The 19,438-nt window shown below is 45.3% G+C and overlaps 2 protein-coding genes and 1 pseudogene across 7 annotated transcripts in view; 2 read left to right on the top strand and 1 right to left on the bottom strand.

Moving 5' to 3' along the window:
• Nucleotides 1–2,545, top strand: part of ANKRD31 (ankyrin repeat domain 31) — a 172,461-nt gene extending 169,916 nt beyond the window's left edge. Inside the window, 1 exon segment of the mRNA XM_021084452.1 lies at nt 1,189–2,545. Coding sequence (XP_020940111.1) covers nt 1,189–1,334 — 146 coding nt within the window. The 3' untranslated portion in view covers nt 1,335–2,545.
• Nucleotides 6,094–15,619, bottom strand: LOC100516902 (annotated as a pseudogene).
• Nucleotides 15,786–19,438, top strand: part of GCNT4 (glucosaminyl (N-acetyl) transferase 4, core 2) — a 29,471-nt gene continuing 25,818 nt past the window's right edge. The window contains exon 1 of one of the 6 annotated variants that reach the window (XM_013994902.2): nt 15,786–16,020. In XM_013994902.2, the coding sequence (XP_013850356.1) occupies nt 15,899–16,020 (122 nt within the window). In that variant the 5' untranslated portion in view covers nt 15,786–15,898. The other 5 variants (XM_005661489.3, XM_005661490.3, XM_003123706.4 and 2 more) reach the window with 5 other exon arrangements.

Below are 19,438 nucleotides of genomic sequence, written 5' to 3'. Positions count from 1 at the left end.
GGAGCCAGAGGGGTTTAAAGGGACCAAAGCTAAAATTAGAATCTGAATACTAGGGAGAAGCATTTCATCTTCACAACTGGTAGGCGCCTGCCATTTTTCCTCCTCACCCTTCTCCAGGGGTCTCATGACTATGAACCAACCATCTGCGTCAGCAAAAGGCACTCTTCCAGCTTTCATATCAGATGAAGGCAAGGGTGAAAGTAGATAGGGAGCCAAGCGGGCTTGGGTGCATTCCTTGTGAGTAGCACAGTCCTGCCACAAAGGGAGAGTTAGGACTGCAGGCCTAAGATGGAGCTGACAAAGTGGAGGCCGTGTGGTTCAGCCTCGCAGCTGAGAACAGTTCCACCAGAAGTTCATGGCCCAAGTGTGGGGGAAAGGGATGGTCCTCCAGAAGCAAATTAGGGTGGGATCTCCGTTAGGAGAATTAATGTGTGCTGGGCATCAGAAGCCCCAGATGTCCATGCCCATGCGTACATGCGTACTGCTTAGAATTGTAAACAAAGCTTTGGGGCTATATGGTATGTCTGTTAGCTGAGTGATAGTGCTTATAGTCATCTCCAAGAAAGGAATCTCTGAGACTATCAGGGAAGGTTAAAGAAGCCAGTTTTAGATTCATCGACTCGATTGGCAGCGCTTAAAGGGACCCTGTTGATCATCAAACTCTCTTACCTCTCAGAGGAGCTATGTCTAGAGAAGTCACATAAGTTGCCCGAGATCACAACCAAGTTTATGTGGCCTAGAAAACTGATCATCCGCCTTTCAGCCTAATACTCTTTTACGTAATAAATATTGAGAGCCATACCAGCTAGTATTTATTGAGCGTTTGCTCTGTATTAGGCAGTAGCCAGCCATTTCACATGCAGTATCTCACATTTAATCTTCACAACTGTTTTATTCTCGATGTATTGCAAATTGAGGCACAGAGAGGTTTTGTATACCCTCCTAAGCTTCAGTTATCCTTTTTGTGCCTTGGTGGTTTAGACTGCAAATAGGCTGCTTTCTTCCAAAATTGATCCGTGGTGATTTATAACTTTATCTTGTGTATAGAAAATGGAGTGAGTGAAGAATGATCTCATCAGAAGGCCTGTTTTGCATGCTCATAGACTTGACTAGTCTAGGGTTTGTAGTTAGTTAATTAAACCTTATTTTAAGAGGAAGTTTTTAATTTATTGATACTTCTTTAAACAGGAACTTCAGGAGGGTCAATGCAAAGCATTCCACAATATCTTCATATAAATGAAATACTGTTAATCAGCGATCAAGAATTTCTCCCATGCCATATAATGGATAAGCATTGGAAGTTCTATGTGGAATGTGAGGAACTAACATTCTGAAGCCTTGTTGTCTTAATAATGTGTTAGGTAATTGTTCATATTATTAACCAATGTTCCTGTTTTGTCTCATGTGGGCTGGTGAACCTATTTAACACACACTTTATGAGTTGCTGCTTAAGATATGTGTTTATGTTGCAAGAAAAAATACAACTCTTCAACTATTGTAGTAAGATTAATAATTTTTTGCCATAGAAATAAAAGCATTTCTGACATAAACCGCATTGACTTTCTGGCTTTCTTTTAACTAACATAAACTTAAAACTAATCTTTAAATCAACACCTTTGCTTTTACATAAATAAGTTGTTCCTTGTGGGAAGTAAGGATACAAATACAAGTGATCACTGGTCCTGAAAAGTCTCCAGTGAAGTGAATCTACTTAAAAAGAAAAGCCCATTTACTTGGAATTTATCTTGACATCAAAATGTGAAATTATGAAAGTTTTAAGTTTCATAAAATGTAGTATAGATAGAATTATAGCTGTGCTAATAAGTCTTAGAACAAAAAATGAATTGAGTGTGGATTTAACAGTTTTATAAGCTTTCTTCATAAAGGTCTGTCTCAATCCTTTGATAGCCATCTTACTCTTCTCTGCCATTCCCCCGATTCCCAAATACACTCATTAAATCTGTGGCCTAACTCTATACGTTCTCCCTCATTTGGTTAGAGAAGTCAAAGTTGCAATAAAAATTACTCTAGCAAGTACTAGAATTGGAGGAAGGGGGAGGAGCAATATGGTGCTGCTTTTTGATATTTTCTCAATTTAAATGTACAGAATCTTAAATATCTTTAGAAGGCACAAGAAAGTTGTCAACAGCTGTCTGAGGAAAGAACAATTATGGGACCAGGGAACTGAGGGGAAAGGACTTTTTGAAATTGGTTCTGTATATGTGTTCTCTCTATTCAGATAAAAATTGTAACTACCTGGAAAGAGAGCACCTGGAAAACGAGCACCTGGAAATGTTTGCCTATTAATAAAACTGTAAAGATAGATCAGTTTGGTTTTTTTTCCTTTAAAAGTCCATTGAAAATGTTTAAGATAGAATGACCCCACGTGTTGTAGTGTCTGAGAATTGATGAGAATTTTATTACCACATTATTTTCTTAGACTACCCTATTTTTCTAATTTTTGAGTAATCTACCCCATATATTTGGCTTTTATTACTTAAGGAGATATCTAAAACATGGACCAATTGGGAATACATGTAGTAACATGGGAAAATGTATATAGAAGTAAATGAAAGAATGTAAATTGTTAGACAATGTTTAATACAAATCTTGGTAGTATTAATTAAAAATTAAATACCTTTGAGCACATAGATAATACATGGTCATAAGTATACATATTTTTATGTGTGCTGTATCTACTTTAGAAGCTATGAAATGTATATTTGTATGTATAAGTGTGCATGCGGGGTGGAGGATGGCAAGTTAAAGGTCTGGAATGCTACAAATAAAACTTGGCAGTACCTGTCCTTAAAAGAGTTGGACTGGGAAAGGTGGAAGGATACTTGTACAGTTTGCTTTCACACACACACGTGTCTTTGTGTTTTATATCTTTTTTTCTTTTTAGGGCCACACTGGCGGCATGTGGAAGTTCCCAGGCTAGGGGTCAAAGCCGAGCTGCAGTTGCCAGCCTACACCACAGCCATGGCAACTCCAGATCCTTAACCCACTGAGCAAGGCCAGGGATCAAAACTGCATCCTCGTGAACACTAGTCAGATTTGTTTCTGCTGAGCCATGATGGGAACTCCCTATTTTGTGTTTTAAAAAAAATTTTTTTTTGTTGTTTTTGTTTTAGGGCTGCCCCTACGACATGTGGAGGTTATCAGGCTAGGAGTCAAATTGGAGCTATAGCTGCCGGGCTATGTCACAACCACAGCAATTCAGGATCCAAGCTATATCTGTGACCTACACCACAGCTCACGACAATGCCAGCTCCTTAACCCACTGAGAAAGGTCAGGGATTGAACCTGTGTCCTTATGGATGCTAGTCATATTCATTAACCACTGAGCCATGATGGAAACTCCAAAAAATATTTTTTTAAAAATAATTAAGAGCAGGTATTTCCTTTAATGATTGCAATTGACAGAAGTCTCACATTCTTAGTTTATAGTACAAGAAATCTTGCAATTCTGAGTTTTCATTTTAGCAACCAAATTCTTAAATTATCCAAGCCTATGTAGCATTAAATATACAAACTGCTAACTGATATAACACCTAGAGGAGGCATGTTGAGTATTGCCCAAACTAAACAACAAAGAGGTCTACTCCAAACAGAGTTGGGGTCCAGAGAGCTCTGTGAGAAGACTGGGCCATTTGGGGTTTTGGCTAGATGATTTGCCTGTTCAGAATTCTAAATGAAATATTCAAGCTTCCAGGCCCTAAGCCATATGAATATGAAGGATCTGCAAGAATATCTCATAATACAATCTTCTCTGATATTTGTATCCTTTCTGTAGAACTAACTTCTTGAGCATCTCCAGGATAATCCACACCCAACAAGGAAGTCTGTTCCCTTTCAGACAGGTTTTAGAAAACTGGAACCCCAGTGTCACAATCCTGTTAGCAGAAGATAATACTTCCTTTTAAGACTTGAATCATGGCACAGGCTTCTCCTGGCCCGATTGCTGGACACGTGCAAGCATCCGTCTTGTCCTTTTCCCCCCTAGTTCTCTTCCATTCATTCCCTTCGGCTTCCCCTCCCGAGTTCAGTCCTTTATCAGGACTACACTATGTGCAACCCTATCCCATTTCTCTCACCCCAGTTCTTTCCCTTAGGAAACCCTGCAGCACGCTGTGCCAAATTATTCTTCCCAAAGGTCTATTTTACTTCCCTGCTGCTGCTGCAAGAGGAAAATGTAGGCCCAACATCCAAGACCCCTACTCTCTGGTCCTGACCCAACCTTTCAGCTTCATCTCCAGCCTTTGATTCACTCTTAAACTCCTTTTTGAATCTTATTATGGGCTGAATGGTTTCAAAATTCCTATGTCGAGGTCCTAACCCCCAGTACTTGAGAATGTGACCATCTTTGGAGATGGAACCTTTAAAGAGATGATTAACTTAAAACAAGGCCTTTAAAGTAGGTCCTCATGCAGTCGGACTGGTGTCCTGACTTGAAAAACCTTAGACACACAAAGGGACCCCAGGGGTGCATGTAAAAGACCATGTAAGGACACAGCAAAACGACAGTCGTCTGCAAACAAAGAAGGGAGGCCTCAGGATGGATCAGCCCTGTCGACTCTTGGACCTTGGACTTCTACCCTCCAGAACTGTGAGAAATAACTTTCGGTTGTTTAAGCCACTCAATTTGTCGTATTTTATTATAGCTGCCCTAGCAACGAATACAGTCCCTGACTCTACACAGCATTTGTTTACACGACCAGGAATGTTCCCTCTCCTACTGTCCATCTATGTTTTCCTTATTCTTTGAGCCCTCTCCTCATATATGACCTCTTGTCTTGCTTTCTCATGCCAAGAACTTAATATTTACGTTTTGGTATTATTTTCTGTTCGGGGCTTATCTCCCTCAAGTAGCTGGAAAACTTGGTGAAGTCAGGTTTATGGCTTTATACTTTGTGTTTCCCATAAAATAGCTGTTTCTCTTTTTCTTTTTTCTTTTTTTCTTTCTTTTCTTTTTTTTTTTTTTTTTTTTATCATTTTAGGGCCACACTGGTGGCATATGGAGGTTCCCAGGCTAGGAGTCGAATCGGAGCTATAGCTGCCGGCCTACACCACTGCCACAACCATGCAGGATCCAAGCTGCATATGCAACCTACACCACAACTCACAGCAACACCAGATCCTTAACACACTGAGCAGAGCCAGGAATCAAACCCACGTCCTCATGGATACTAGTCAGGTTTGTTACCACTGAGCCACAATGGGAACTCCCCATAAAATATCTTGAACATACAAGATACTCAAGAAATATTAGGATGTTTTCAGGTATCAAAACAAAACCTTATTCAAAGTAGAAAATTTATCATTTCTTATGATAAGTCTAGAGGTAGGAAATTTGGGGTTGGTGTTAATTCTTTTTTTTTTTTCTTTGTGTATTTTGTCTTTTTAGGGCCTCCCCCATGGCTTATGGGGGTTCCTAGGCTAGTGGTCGAATTGGAGCTGTAGCTGCCAGCCTACACCACAGCCACAGCCATGCTGGATCCTTAACCCGCTGAGCAAGTCCAGGGATTGAACCCTCATCTTTGACCACTGAGCCACGACGGGAACTCCAGGGTTGGTAAATTCTTTAACCCTACAACGTCATGACTGTTTCCATCTTTCTTCCAGCTCCCTGCACAATGCAAGATGGCTCTTCTATTACGAGCAGGTGTAGATGCAGGAACAGCATCCTTAGAAGAAATAAACGTTTTCTTCCAATGCACATCTTTTGGGAAAGAAACCTCCCTGAATACTGACATCCCCCCCACCCCAGAAGGTGCATCCCATTAGCCAGAATGGTACCATCTGCTCATTCCTATATCGGTCATTAGCCAGGGACGTGGGGCTGCCTTAATTGGCTGAGATAACTAAGTACATGGCCCCATGTAGGAGAATAGTTGGATGTACAGACTCTAGACCCTGCCAGTAAAAACAGCCATGTATATAAGGCAAGGATGTGGGTGGGGGATGGGGAGTGGGGTAAGAGCTAATATTTATTGGGCCCTTAACATACCAGTCAAAAAGCACTTCCCTTTTTGTTGTTGCTGTTGTTGTTGACTGAGGTTTATTGAAAATATGATAGCATAGCAGAAAGATTCAAACGGCTGCACGCGGTGTTTTGAAATTCACCCCAACTATAGGATGAGCGATTTGCAGGTTGGACAGACTGCCAAAGTCCAAGTGTTTCAGCATCTCCTTAGTGTCAGGGTCTACTTTAGTGATCTCCTGATCCAGGGCTGAGACCTCAGGCATGTAGTTATCTCTCTTCTCTCTCCTCCTTCTCCCCTGCAGCTTGATGGAGATACCCCTCACGAGTCCTCCCTGAATCTGCATCATCAGATGTGTGACAGAGCCTGCGATCTTGTTGCAGAGCTTCTTGCTGGAAATAATGGCAGTCTCCTTGCACACGCTCTTGGTGGTGTGGAAGTCGTTGCCCAGGCTCGTGGAGTACTTCTCAATGATGACCCGGGCCACCTTCTTCACGGTCTTGGTGCAAACATGGCAGGTCCTTGGTAAAAGAGGAAAAAAGCACTTTCAAGGTATTGACTTACTTAATCTTTACCAACCCTATGAGGAGGGAAATACTATTAGCCCCATTTAACAGATGAGGAAACTGAGGTACAGGATGAAGTGACTTGGCCCAAAATCACATAGCTGCCAAGTAGTAGACCTGGGATTCAAATCTGGTGATCTGACTTCAGAACTCTTGCTGTTAGGTACCATGTATTTTTTCTCTCTCAGCCAGAAGTATCTGCCTGAATATATACGTTGTGATTAAAATTGTCAACATCATTCTTCGTGATGATGGCTCTACTGACTCCTGCCACCTACACAGTCTGAAGGAAGCAGTGTTGCTCACTTGGTGAATGACAAGCAGGACAGTTGGAGACACTCACTGGTAGAAAATAAAACACAAGTCTTACTGGATGAGTTTCAATATGGACACCTTGGGATCTGTCTTTTTCAACCTGGGGAATTCCAGGCATAAAGATGAGTAAAGCATTTTCATCTGAGATAGTGCCCAAACTCAATTTTCATGGAAAACTACTCTGTTCATTGAATGCATGTGCCCATAGGACTTGGATTTTAAGTCCCTTCAGATTCTCAAGACTGAGGGCTAAACACACATCACCTCCATATGTGTCTCTTTGGACCCCCTCATCTTCTATTTCTTTTCATTTCATTTTTGTTGAAGCCTACTTTGCAGAAGGAAACCATGGACATATCTTTCTTAAACACATAAAAGCCAATAAATGTGGTAATTTTCTGCTTAAACTCAGTCGTCCTGATGTCTCTGATTCTCTTACCTTCTAAATAAGGGGAACAAAATGTGAGGCCATGTCAAATCAAGTTGCCTGCATCTTAAAGTCCTCAGTGTAGGCTGCATAGTTAACTTCTAAATTCTTTGGACATGGCGTTCCCATCGTGGCTCAGTTGTTAACAAACCAGACTAGTATCCATGAAAACTCGTGTTTGATCCCTTGCTCAGTGGGTTAAGGATCCAGCGTGGCTATGGCTGTGGTGTAGTCCTGCAGCTACAGCTCTGATTTGACCCCTAGCTTGGGAACCTCCATATGTTGCGGGTACAGTCCTGAAAAGACAAAAAGACAATAAAAAATTAAATTTCTTGGACAAATTTGTAATTTCATATTCTTTCATTTAGGCTGCTTTGCCCAGGGACTAAAAAATAGGAACAGTAGATGCAAACATTTGAAGCTGTAGTGTAAATAGCAATACTTCTGAAGGTAAAAGCAGTTAACATTTGTTTTTCGCTATTTACAAGACACCTTGAAGTTCAGTGACGTGTGGCACTGTGGCTGAGATGTGAAGTTGGCTCATACCCTTCAAAGCTGGAGGCAAGGAAGTGGTAAAGCAAGTTACCCAGCTGGTAAGTGAGCCCCACCGGTCCCCCAACATCTTCATCTCTGCGCAGCTTTTTTGTTCCCTGTTCATTATTGCCTACTCAGTAACTGCCATAAAATGATTAAACAAAACAAAACAAAAAAATGTTTCTTTGGATAAAAATGGTCCCCCAAAAATGCTGGTGATGGAAACGAAGAGGTTTAAGAAAATATTTTGGAGTTCCCATCATGGCTCAGCAGTAACGGACCCGATCTGACTAGTATCCATGAAGTTTCAGGCAGCTGTAACTTATTTGACCCCCAGCCTGGGAGCCTGGGAACTTCCTTAAACCATAGGTCCAGACCTAAAAAGCCAAAAAAAAAAAAAAAAAAGAAGGAAGGAAGGGAAGAAAAAATGTTGGTTCTCAAGGTCTTACAATAGCCTATAATGGGAAAGAACCTGAAAATAATAGGTATATACATATGTATAACTTGATCACCTTGCTATACACCTGAAACCCACACAACATTGTAAATCACCTATACATACATTTTTTTCCTTTTTTTTTATTTCTTTTTTCCCACTGTATAGCATGGGGATCAAGTTATCCTTACATATATACATTTTTTTCCCACACCCTTTGTTCTGTTGCCATATGACTATCTAGACATTGTTCTGGATGCTATTCAGCAGGATCTCCTTGTAAATCTATTCTAAGGTGTATCTGATAAGCCCAAGCTCCCAATCCCTCCCACTCCCTCCCTCTCCCATCGGGCAGCCGCAAGTCCATTTTCCAAGTCCGTGATTTTCTTTTCTGTGGAGATGTTCATTTGTGCTGGACATTAGATTCTAGTTATAAGTGATATCATATGGTATTTGTCTTTGTCTTTCTGGCTTATTTCACTCAGTATGAGAGTCTCTAGTTCCATCCATGTTGCTGCAAATGGCATTATGTCATTCTTTTTTATGGCTGAGTAGTATTCCATTGTGTATATATACCACATCTTCCGAATCCAATCATCTGTTGATGGACATTTGGGTTGTTTCCATGTCCTGGCTATTGTGAATAGTGTTGCAATGAACATGTAGGTGCATGTGTCTCTTAAGTAGAGTTTTGTCCGGATATATGCCCAAGAGTGAGATTGCGGAGTCATATGGAAGTTCTAGCTATACATACATTTTTTAAAAAGGGAATAAAAAGTTGATTCTTAAGCTAAATAAAAAACCAGGATAAATAAGAGTGGATGGTTAAATTTGCAGGTGCTCAGCTCTGTGCCACACATAATTCTATGTACAGTAATGCCAGGGCAGAGAGCCCTAAGTCTCTGTAATGGTGGATCTCCTTTTCCTTTAGGAGTCAAGCAGAATGACTTAAGTGCCTCAGTCAATGACTTAAGTCCCTCAGCTGATGGACAGAACAACGTCCACTCCCTCCCCTCACTTTAGGTGAACCATTTCTCTACGAGAATAGGCTCTCCCACTGTAGCTGCTTTTCTATAAAAGCCAGCTGGCCAGCTTGGCCCCTGGGCGTTGCTCTTGGCCACTCGTGCTGTCACCACTACCCCCGCTCGTCTGCCTCATGCTAATCTCACCCCTCCTGGTCCCTTCCCCAAAGCACCACCCACCCCAGCTGCCGTGGGGCAGGCTTCACTGAAGGCTTGATGGTGAAGAGTGATACCTGGCGAGTGCAGCAGACAACTTAAAACTGACTGGACATGACTCCTAGCCCAGAGGATTTCTCCTCCAGGACATTCTCTTTGGGTCCTTCTCTGACTGAAGCAGTGACAATGAACACAGGCTCTGGACTGACATCCTGGCTCCATGATTCACTAGGTATGGAGCCTCGGGACCCTCCCTAGGGCTCAGTCCATGTCTGTAAATGGAGCTACCAAGGTGCCTCTCTCCTAAGATGATTGTGAAGATTAAATAAGATAAACTGGGGGTTCCCGTCGTGGTGCAGTGGTTAACGAATCTGACTAGGAACCATGAGGTTGCAGGTTCGATCCCTGCCCTTGCTCAGTGGGTTAACGATCCAGCATTGCCGTGAGCTGTGGTGTAGGTTGCACACTCGGCTCAGATCCAGCGTTGCTGTGGCTCTGGCATAGGCTGGCTGGTGGCTACAGCTCCGATTAGACCCCTAGCCTGGGAGCCTCCATATGCCGCGAGAGCAGCCGAAGAAAATGGCAAAAAGACAAAAATAAATAAATAAATAAATAAGATAAGATAAACTGGGAGTTCCCGTTGTGGCACAGTGGAAACAAATCCGACTAGGAACCGTGAGGTTGCAGGTTTGATCCCTTGCCTCAGTGGGTTAAGGATCCAGTGTTGCTGTGAGCTGTGGTGTAGTTCGCAGATGCAGCTCCAATTTGGTGTTGCTGTGGCTGTGGTGTAGGCCGGCAGCAACAGCTCCGATTCTACCCCTAGCCTGGGAACCTCCATATGCCACAGGTGTGGCCCAAAAAAGACAAAAGACAAAAAAAAAAAAAAAAAAAAAAAAAGATAATCTGGCAACCCAGTGGCTGGCACATAGTGATTGCTCAATAATGATAGCTCTTGTTTTTATCAGGAGTAGGGTGCCAGGCTCCCTGCTTTCTCTGTAAACCTTTGATTAACAACCCTGCTGCACCACAGACACACACACACACATACACACACACACAGTATATCACAACCCTGCTGCACCACAGACACACAGACACACACACATACACACACACACAGTATATCCCTGTAATCCATAACAGCAGAATCTTTAAGAATAGTCTGGGCATCATTAATGCCTTAAGCTCCCCAAGGGATTATAATAGGCAGCCAAGCTGAGAACCACCTTTGTAAACTCTTTCCCCATCTCGCCCTTGGCTTTCTTTCCTGGGCCATGAGAGGAACTCAGTGTTCTCCTATGCTTTCCCTGTTGTCTTAGAAGCATAGCATTTGGGCTCTGTGACTCACTCCTGCCCATCTAGCCTATGCCCAGCGGGGCTTGGCTTTTCCACCATCAAAATATTACTGTAGGTATTTTCTGCTCTAGCCATGAAGTACAAGAGGTTACATCCAGTTCTTGCTTTAAATGACTTTTTTTTTTTTTTTTTTTTTTTTTGGCTGCACCTATGGCATGTGGAAGTTCCTGGGCCAGGGATTAAACCAGGGGGCCTGAGCTGCTGCTGCGACAACACCAGATCCTTAACCCATTGCAACACAAGGGAACTCCTAAATGACTTTTTTTTTTTTTTTTTAAACAATAGCAAAAAACTACTAGAGTTCTTGTGGGGTTCTTTTTGTTGTTTGTTTGTTTGTTTTTTAGGATCACACTCATGTTGTATGGAGGTTCCCAGGCTAGTGGTCAAATCAGAGCTATAGCTCCCAGCCTACACCACAGCCACAGCAACATGGGATCCTTAACCCACTGAATGAGTACAGGGATCAAACCCAAAACCTCATGGTTACAGTTGGATTCGGTTCCACTGCGCCACAATGGGAACTCCTATAGTTCTTGACAAATCAAGTTTTGTGTAAATCCCTCTACACATACCTCCCAGACTAGGAGATCGAGGATTGTAGTTGCAGGACACAAGAAGCTGGACACCACTCAAGCACAACCTAGCAGTATACTTGGAGTACTTATAAAATATTTCTGTAGACCTTAAAAGTTCACCTGATGAACTTTTAAAACCAGGCTCAAATCTGGGCCACCCTGGCAAGGGTTCTGATTTCATTGATCTGGAGTCTGTATACATCATCACGCTGTAAATCTCCTTCCAGATGATTCCAATGAGCAGCCACTGACCTCTGGAATCTGCTCTTTTCACTCCCTTTTTCTCTCCCACCCACTATTAGTCATTGCATGAATCTTGTGTTTCCCATCCAGCCCCACTGAAAGAGTCACCTGAGATACTTCTTAAAATCTTAAGCTTCGTGGGCCCCACTCTGAGTCAGAATTTCCAGGGAATTTTTTTGTCAGGGGGCTTAGGTGATTTTTATAAGGTCAATGTTGGAAACAATACCTTAATCCAATTTAGCACCTTCTCAATTGGGATGCATTTTATTCATTATTTTACACATATTTAATGAGCAACTAATATGTGTTCAACATTGTTTTAGGTGCTAGGACTACAGCAAAGAGCACAACAAATTCCATGTCTTCATGGATATTATGCCTAGAGTATTTCTAGAGTAAACAAGCATTGAGTTTGATAAATTAATTAAATTCTGAAAAATTTAATTTCAGATAATGATAAATGTCATAAAGACCACAGATCAGGAGAAAGGGCTGGAAGGTGAGATTGAGGCCATTGATTTTAGTTTTTATTTTTTATATTTTTTTTCTTTTTAGCTGTGCCCACGGCTTGCAGAAGTTCCCAGACCTGGGATCGAACACATGCCACAGCAGTAACCAGAGCCACAGAAGTGACAACACCTGATCCTTCACCCCCTGAGCCACCAGGGAACTCCTAGGCCATTGTTTTTAATGGGAGAGTAATTGCATCCAGAGAACTGAGTGATGAGAAGCTGCTTATGAATTCCATCTGCAGCCTCACGTCATGTTTACTCTGTATGTCTCATGTCTCCTAAATTAGATGGGATTTTCTTCAAGGTCAGGGACAGTCTTTTATATTTTTGTATTCTTCCATAGCAACCAGTGCAGCATTTAGTATCAGCAAGAACTCAGTGAATCACACTAGATTCAAAAGGATTTCATCCTTAAATATACCTTGAAAGACTCAGCCAGCAGAGAATCTGGCAAGTTACCTGCTAGCTAAGTAAAGGAAAATCCAGGGAAATATATTAAAGCATCAGACATTCAGCCCAGGGCTAGGTTTCTCATTTGCTTCCAGTTGCTAGCCATAGTTACAGGTTCCTATTAGAAAGGTTCCAAAACATGCCAAGATAGAGTCTTGCACATGCCAAGATAGAGTCTTGCACATCTGTGCACATGCCTCCATGCTGGTCAGCCCAGGCCCAGAGCTTTGATTATCAGTTTCTGCTGGCTTACCATCTTTTGGTGTAATTTCTTGTCTTTTGTATTCAACTTCCCCTAAACATTTTACCAGTGTCTCTGCATGCCTTCAAGTTCCATTCAACCCATATTTCCTTAAGATAACCACTTGAGTTCTGCAGAATGTCTCTGGATCATATTATGTCTCTGAAGGCCAAAGGAGACTCTTTGATATATTAGAAAATCCTCAGAAGCTTTTGTGAAACCAATTCAGATGGCTGGGGAGGTTTTATCACAATTCCACTTTGGGATTCACATGGCAGGATTGCCTTGTTCTTCAGATGCTTTCCTTGGGGGCCAAGACCAACACAATCAGTACTGGAAGGCCGACACAAGAGGCAGCATCACTCAGTGGGGAAATTCCTGAATGAGGAATATTGAGACCAACGTGTTTTTCTCACCATTTCTGCAGCCGGTTTGCAAATTACTTGTCTTTGAGCCCCAGGATCCTTGGTTGTAGAATACAATAGTCCTTTCTCTGATAACACTCAGGATTATCGTAAAGACCAAATACAGTTAATGAAAGAGAGACCACTGTATAGCCTGCTAATTGCTGCAGAATTACAGCATACTGTTATTATAGTCAAAGCAATTCATCATGTTCTGCTCTCCCATATGGTAGATATTTACATCCTTTCAGCCTCTCATTTCTGCAGCGAAACTTCAGAAGTAAGATTCTACGAGGCACACCTTCCTCCTTGGAGCTGTGCTTTTGATAAGCCCTCCTTACTTACCTTTGCTTTTCCTACTTTTCCTTTAAGGCCCTGCTTGGATCCCCCTCCACGCTGAGTGAAATCCTTTAGTGGTAGCCTCAGTGACGGTGTCCTGTTGACTGAATTCCTCTGACGTAGCTGCCATTTGGCCCTAAGCAGCTGACTCGTAACATCTCCTATCTTGTTGGTTACTAATGTTCTGAGCGCAGAGGACTATCTCTGTAACTACAATGTCTCTGATTTATACCTCTTTGCATCCTTAGCTCCAGCAGTACATTTTCATTAACAGTGACTTTTGGGGATTGTATTGGGTTGTAGAGGGTACCCTCAAATTTCATATCTTTGCATATGTCATCAAGGTAAGATGAGGTCATATCGGACCAGAGCGGCCCTAAATCCAGTGTCTGGTATCCTTTTTTGTTTATTTTTGACGTGTGTGTGTGTGTGTGTTGCCATGCCTGTGGCATGTGGAAGTTTCTGGGCCATGGATCAAACCCACGCCACAGCATCAACTCGAACCACTGCATTGACAATGCCAGATCCTTAACACATCGGGCCACCAAGGAACTCTCAATGTCTGGTGTCTTTAAAGAGGAGAGAGATTTGGACATAGAGGAGACACAGGACAAGGAGCTCTGTGATGACAGAGGCAGAGATTGGAATGATTCAGTTACAAGCCAAGGAATGCCAAGGATTGCCAGCAACCACCAGAAGCTAGAAAGAGGCAGAGAATTCTTCCCTAGACCCTTCAGAGGGAGCATAGCATTGCTAACATCTTGATTTCAGGCTTCTAGCCTCCAGAATTGTGAAAGAATAAATTTCTGCTGTTTTAAATCACCCAGATTGTGATAATTTGTTACTGCAGCGCTGGGAAACGGTATACCCTGGGAATGCTAATACTAAATGTAGCAGAGCCCTTAGGGAGCTACCATCCAGCCAGGGGTATCCCTTCTGAAGCCTTGGGATGCTGATCAGAGCAAAGTTTTAAAGGGAGGAAAAAAGTAACTGAAGAGGACAAGGAGTGAGCTGAATATGGTCTGGGTAGAAAACAACCCAAAACAAAATTTACAAACTTTATATTTTTAAGATCCCATCATAGCAACAGTTTGCTTCATGACAAAAAGGTTGATCTGGGAGTTGGAGACAGGGGAGCAGGTGAGTGAATGGATAACTACTTTATGGATATGACATATTCAAAATTTACAAATCGACCCATTTGAGAGCAATGATGTGTGTATGGCTCTCAAAGTACCTCTTGCTGGAGATCACTGGAATCTATGCCCAAGCTGTTGATGACTGGTGGATGGTTTGGATTCCAGCCCTGGAGGCTTCAATGTCCTCAGCTGTTAACAGCATGGACAGGCCACCTGGGTCAGAGTTCTGGCTCTGCCACTTACTGGCAAGTTATTTCACCTCACTTGCCTCCCTCTCCTCCTCCTCTGTAAAATCAGAAGAAACCTGGCATCTCCCCCATAAAATTGTGAGGATTGAATGATTAATCTGAAAACAACGGCTTAGAACAGGGCTCACATGGATAATGGACTTCTTAGTGGTTTTTATCATCATCATCATTATCGTGTGCAGATGTGGGCGACCAGAATGGTGAATTACGTGAACTTTAATGACTTTTCCAGAAAGAGCAGGTCCCACTGGAGCAAAGGAGATGAGTGAGAGCAAAGCCGGCCATTTCCTTGAAAATAAATTCACAAAATGGATATTAAAATATCTGTTTTTTGGAACACAGGGAAATTTTTTCAAAAGGCAGGGTGGTCTCGAGTCTCTACTACTATGAGCCGACTCCAGATCCTGGGAGTCAAGGATGCGGAGTCCCCAGGCAGTACTCCCTCTTTGGGATTCACTGGGTCCCAGGGTCTAATTGGTTTTACCTGGTACTGTCTGGCTCTTCACCAACCCACCTGGCATACCGCAGGCTCTCAGTCAACACAGGTTGAGTCAAAAAGAAAGAAGCCAACTGGTGCATTTCCCTGGTGCACCCCCGGCCCTGTAAGGCTGCCTCCCGGAGAGCCTCAGGCCGCCAAAGAAGTGCGGGCATTAAAAGCACAGCATAGGGCATCGGCTTCACAAAGTGAGCATATTCACACGAACCCGCTACCAAAGCTGAGGCGCAGATATTGCCCAGCTAGTTAAGTAGGCGTGTGCATGCTTTCCTGCAACTATTGGGTGAGCAGAATGGGGACCGGATACCGCGCCCGCACAGCCCGCCACCCTCACCCCGCTTGAGGGTAAAGAGGAAGTTTTAGAGTGTCTGTGTGACATGTAGGCACAGGCTGAAAAACAACTTTGTACTCTTATTTATTAGGCATAAAGCTCCACCTTCCCACGCTGCTCCTAGATGATATCTCTCCATGCTGCGTGGGACACTGTCCTCGTCTTAACCAATGAGAGCGAGGCAATTTCTGCGGGGCCGAAGCCTCGCAGAGCCCGGCCTTGGGGGGAAAGCAAGGAGTCACGGAGGTGAGTTGGCTTTGTCACCGCCCTCTGAGCGACTTTGGGCAAGTCACTTAGCTCTCCAGACCCCGGCTTTCCTGCCTTTTAGTGCGGGCAGGGATCGAAACCTGGCTGACGCTCCTGACAGCGGCGGAGAGCGGAGAGCGGAGCGCGCGGCGCGCCTCTGGGAACTTTGTCTCGAGCGCGGAGCCGGGACCCCGAAGTGCAGGGGCGGGAGCTCCCTCTGCGGGAGCACGGCGGCGGCGCTCCTCCTTCCCCTCCACGTCACGGGGGCCGCTCGGCGCTCTCCCACCAACCCCCCGGTCCAGGGAGAGCAACTCCCAAGCAGGGTGCGCTGCCGAGGTGGCAGAGGAGGACCAGGAGGAGGAGGCGGCGGGAGCCAGTCGCAGCTGCTGCCACCGCAGCGGAGGGGCCGGGATCCCGAAGCGCAGCTTGTAAGGCGAGTGCGGAGCCGGGGTGTTAGGCTAAGAGAAGAAAATTTATTAAAGGGAAAGGAGAGCGTGACTGACACTTGAAAAGAGCCAGCCCCTGGCCCTTCTGGCGGGGCCTTCTTATACCCTGCGGATGGGAAATTGGATTCCCTGAAGGCGGGGGGGGGGGGGGGCGTTAGTTAATCTTTCGCCTGCATCTGGACTCTGGTGGTCACTAGTCATGAGAAAGTCAAAGGTGTCTCACGATAGGGTGGTCTCCTCATCTTGAGAAAGCTGGAGGTGTGTAGTGTCCCACCGGGGGGTGGGGGGGGTGATCTCGTAGTCTTGAGAAAGTAGGCACCAGCGGGGAAATCAGGATGTCGCTTGAGCAAGGTGGTCAGTCTCATGGGTCACTGTGACCTCATATTTTATTTGCTAGCTCAGCACAAAGAGCCATTTTAACAATGAGCCCCCATGTAGCCCCTAACGCAACTGGCAGTCCCGCTGGAGCAGCCTCTGCGTCCGCGGGGACCCGGCGCTGGGGGCTCCCCTGCTCCTAAGTCGACTTGGCCACGCAGGCCCCAGAGCAACGTGCGCGGCTCCGGGGTGCGGGGCTCCCGGCCCAGCCGCGGGTGGCCGATCGCCCAGATTCCCTCCTTGCGACTTTCACTTTCCCGCTGAGGAAAACTTGGGCGCCTGGTCCCTCACGAGGTAGGGGAGCGAGGGGAGGGGGCGTCGGCCCTGGGGAGCCTCAACAGGATCACGGGCTGAGCCCTGGCCTGGCTGCGCGACCGCGGTGACTTCAGGGCCCCGCTGGCCGCTGGAAAGTTCTCCGAGGCCGGAGGGCTTCACGGCGGCCTGGGCGTGTCACCTGAGGGTGTCCTGGGAGACACAGCCACGGCGTCTGCACTCCGGGCTCCCTGGGCCAGGAGGCCGGGAGTGGCCGGGCGCATCCGCGCCAGGATTTCCCCGGGACTCTCCCGGAGCCGTGAGAACTCGGCCCCGGACGCGCCCTTTCCCGGGGCAGGGGTCTCACTGTCTCAGCCCTCCTGGCCACTTAGACCTGCCCAGGTGAGGGGCGCGCGGCCTGGTGGGGGGTGGTGGGGAGGGGCGGGGGCGGGGCCCCCAAGGGGCCTGAGGAGCGAGTCCCGACGCTGGGTTTCCCGCACCGCCACCAGCCTCTCCGCAACGACAAGCGGGGCCGGGCCACGCTGCCTGTGGGCTGCTGCAGGTGAGTGGGCGGGAGCCGGACACGGTGCTCAGGAGTGGTCTGCTGGAGTGGCTACTGCAGAACCTGGTGGGAGTGGGGTGTCTCTTGGGGTTGAGAAGCTGAGAGGTGGTCCTCCAGGCCGCGCCCTCGGCAGGACGAGCTTCTGCACTTTTTTTAAGGTCAAGTTTTTGTGCCGCAGAGCTGGGCCTGGATGGGCACCCTGTGAAGTGGTGGCACCTCTTCCTTCGAGCTGGGAGGACCCGAGCCTGGAGGTCTGGCTGGGCTCTTGAGTCAGTTAACCACTTTAATTTAGGCTAAAGGTGGGTGGGTTTTGTTTTGTAAATTTCAGAAATAAGCTTTCCTGCCCCCCCCCCCGGGGGGGGAGGTTATAGTCTGGGAAGCTTGCCATTTCCCCTTGCTGAGTGCAGGAGGGGTGGCTTTAGCCCTTAGGCATTTGTCTTTTCTTCTTAACCTTTAAACTGAAAAGCAGCAAATCAGAATTGGAGATGATAATATCTAATTAAGTGTTCACATGGTTTGGTAGACCGAAGTCACTGCTTCGGATCTTAACGTGCATAAAACATGTCCTTATTATTAAACCGCCTAACTGTCCCCTTTGGATAGCTTTTGTTGATGCTGTCTTGAGGCAGTAAAATCGTTAAATGTAAGTGAGGTATTGCAGAGAGCAGTTCCTGTGTTGCACTTTCTAAGAATCCAATCATATCTTACTTGTACCTGCAAAGAAACTATAGCCAAAAAAAAAAAAAAAAAAAAAATCAGGTAGTGTTGCACTGAGTGTGCCTGAGGAAGACTGAAAGGAGAGTTTCCTTTGGGAGCGGGGCAGAAGTGTTCCTCTGAGAGGCAACATTTATAGCAATTTACTAAATGCCAATGTCTGCACAGAGGAAGATAGTCAATCACCATTCGTTGGGCACTAAGTCATGGTTGGCATTTGATGGCGCCACACTAAGTGCCCTCAGGATAAGGGGTGATAGTTACAAATTGACCTTGAATGAGGTTGATCATGGGAGTTGGGGCAGGTTAGAGACTGTTCATGGCTGGGGGGCTGTGCGCAGCTTCTGCTCCCTTAAGAACTCCTGACAGCAGGAGCCACCACGGTTGGGAGTGTGACTTGGTGACTTGGGATTTATCAAAGAAGTGTGTACTAGAAGTAAACTCTTAGCTCCAAAGGATTTCCTTCTTAAGTTCAAACACAGCATGAAAGCCACATGACAGTAAGACTCTGTGATGTCAGGTTGAAAATTCAATCCATCAATCCAAATTTAGTGAGCACTTACTGTGTGCCAGGACCACACTGGGCTGTGGGAGCGGGAGATGTACTGTAATTCACCGGTCTGGGGGAGGCAGAAAGCCTTCTTGGGGAGACTTAAGGTGAACCTGAAGAATGAGTAGAAGCTGCATAAACCAACAGGGAGAGGAGGAGGAGGAAGAGAAAGTATTCTCCGCCCAGGTAAGGGTGTATCCTAAGACCAGAGGAGGACAGAGCAGGGAGAGTTCAAGGACAGGAGACAATGTGACCTCTGCCAGGAGAATGGCACCAGGCTAGGTCAGCAGGTGCATGGGGTAGATGATGCCAGGTATTGGCACCATTTTGTGGACTTGATTCTCTAGGTGGTTTCACTCCTGAAAGTATCCTGATGAGTCTTATATTCAAAACAAATTCCAGGTGGATATGTCCCTAAAGTAGACATAGTTTGGGAGCAGGGTATGAGGGACCTGGGTTCTAGCCGAGGTGGTGGCAGTGAGGATGATACTAGTGGGTGGATTCAGGGCAGACTCTGTA

This window comes from Sus scrofa, chromosome 2 (genome assembly GCF_000003025.6).
Source record: "Sus scrofa isolate TJ Tabasco breed Duroc chromosome 2, Sscrofa11.1, whole genome shotgun sequence".
NCBI lineage: Eukaryota > Metazoa > Chordata > Mammalia > Artiodactyla > Suidae > Sus > Sus scrofa.
Note: the sequence above shows the minus strand (reverse complement) of the source record. Positions and strands in the feature narration are given on the sequence as shown.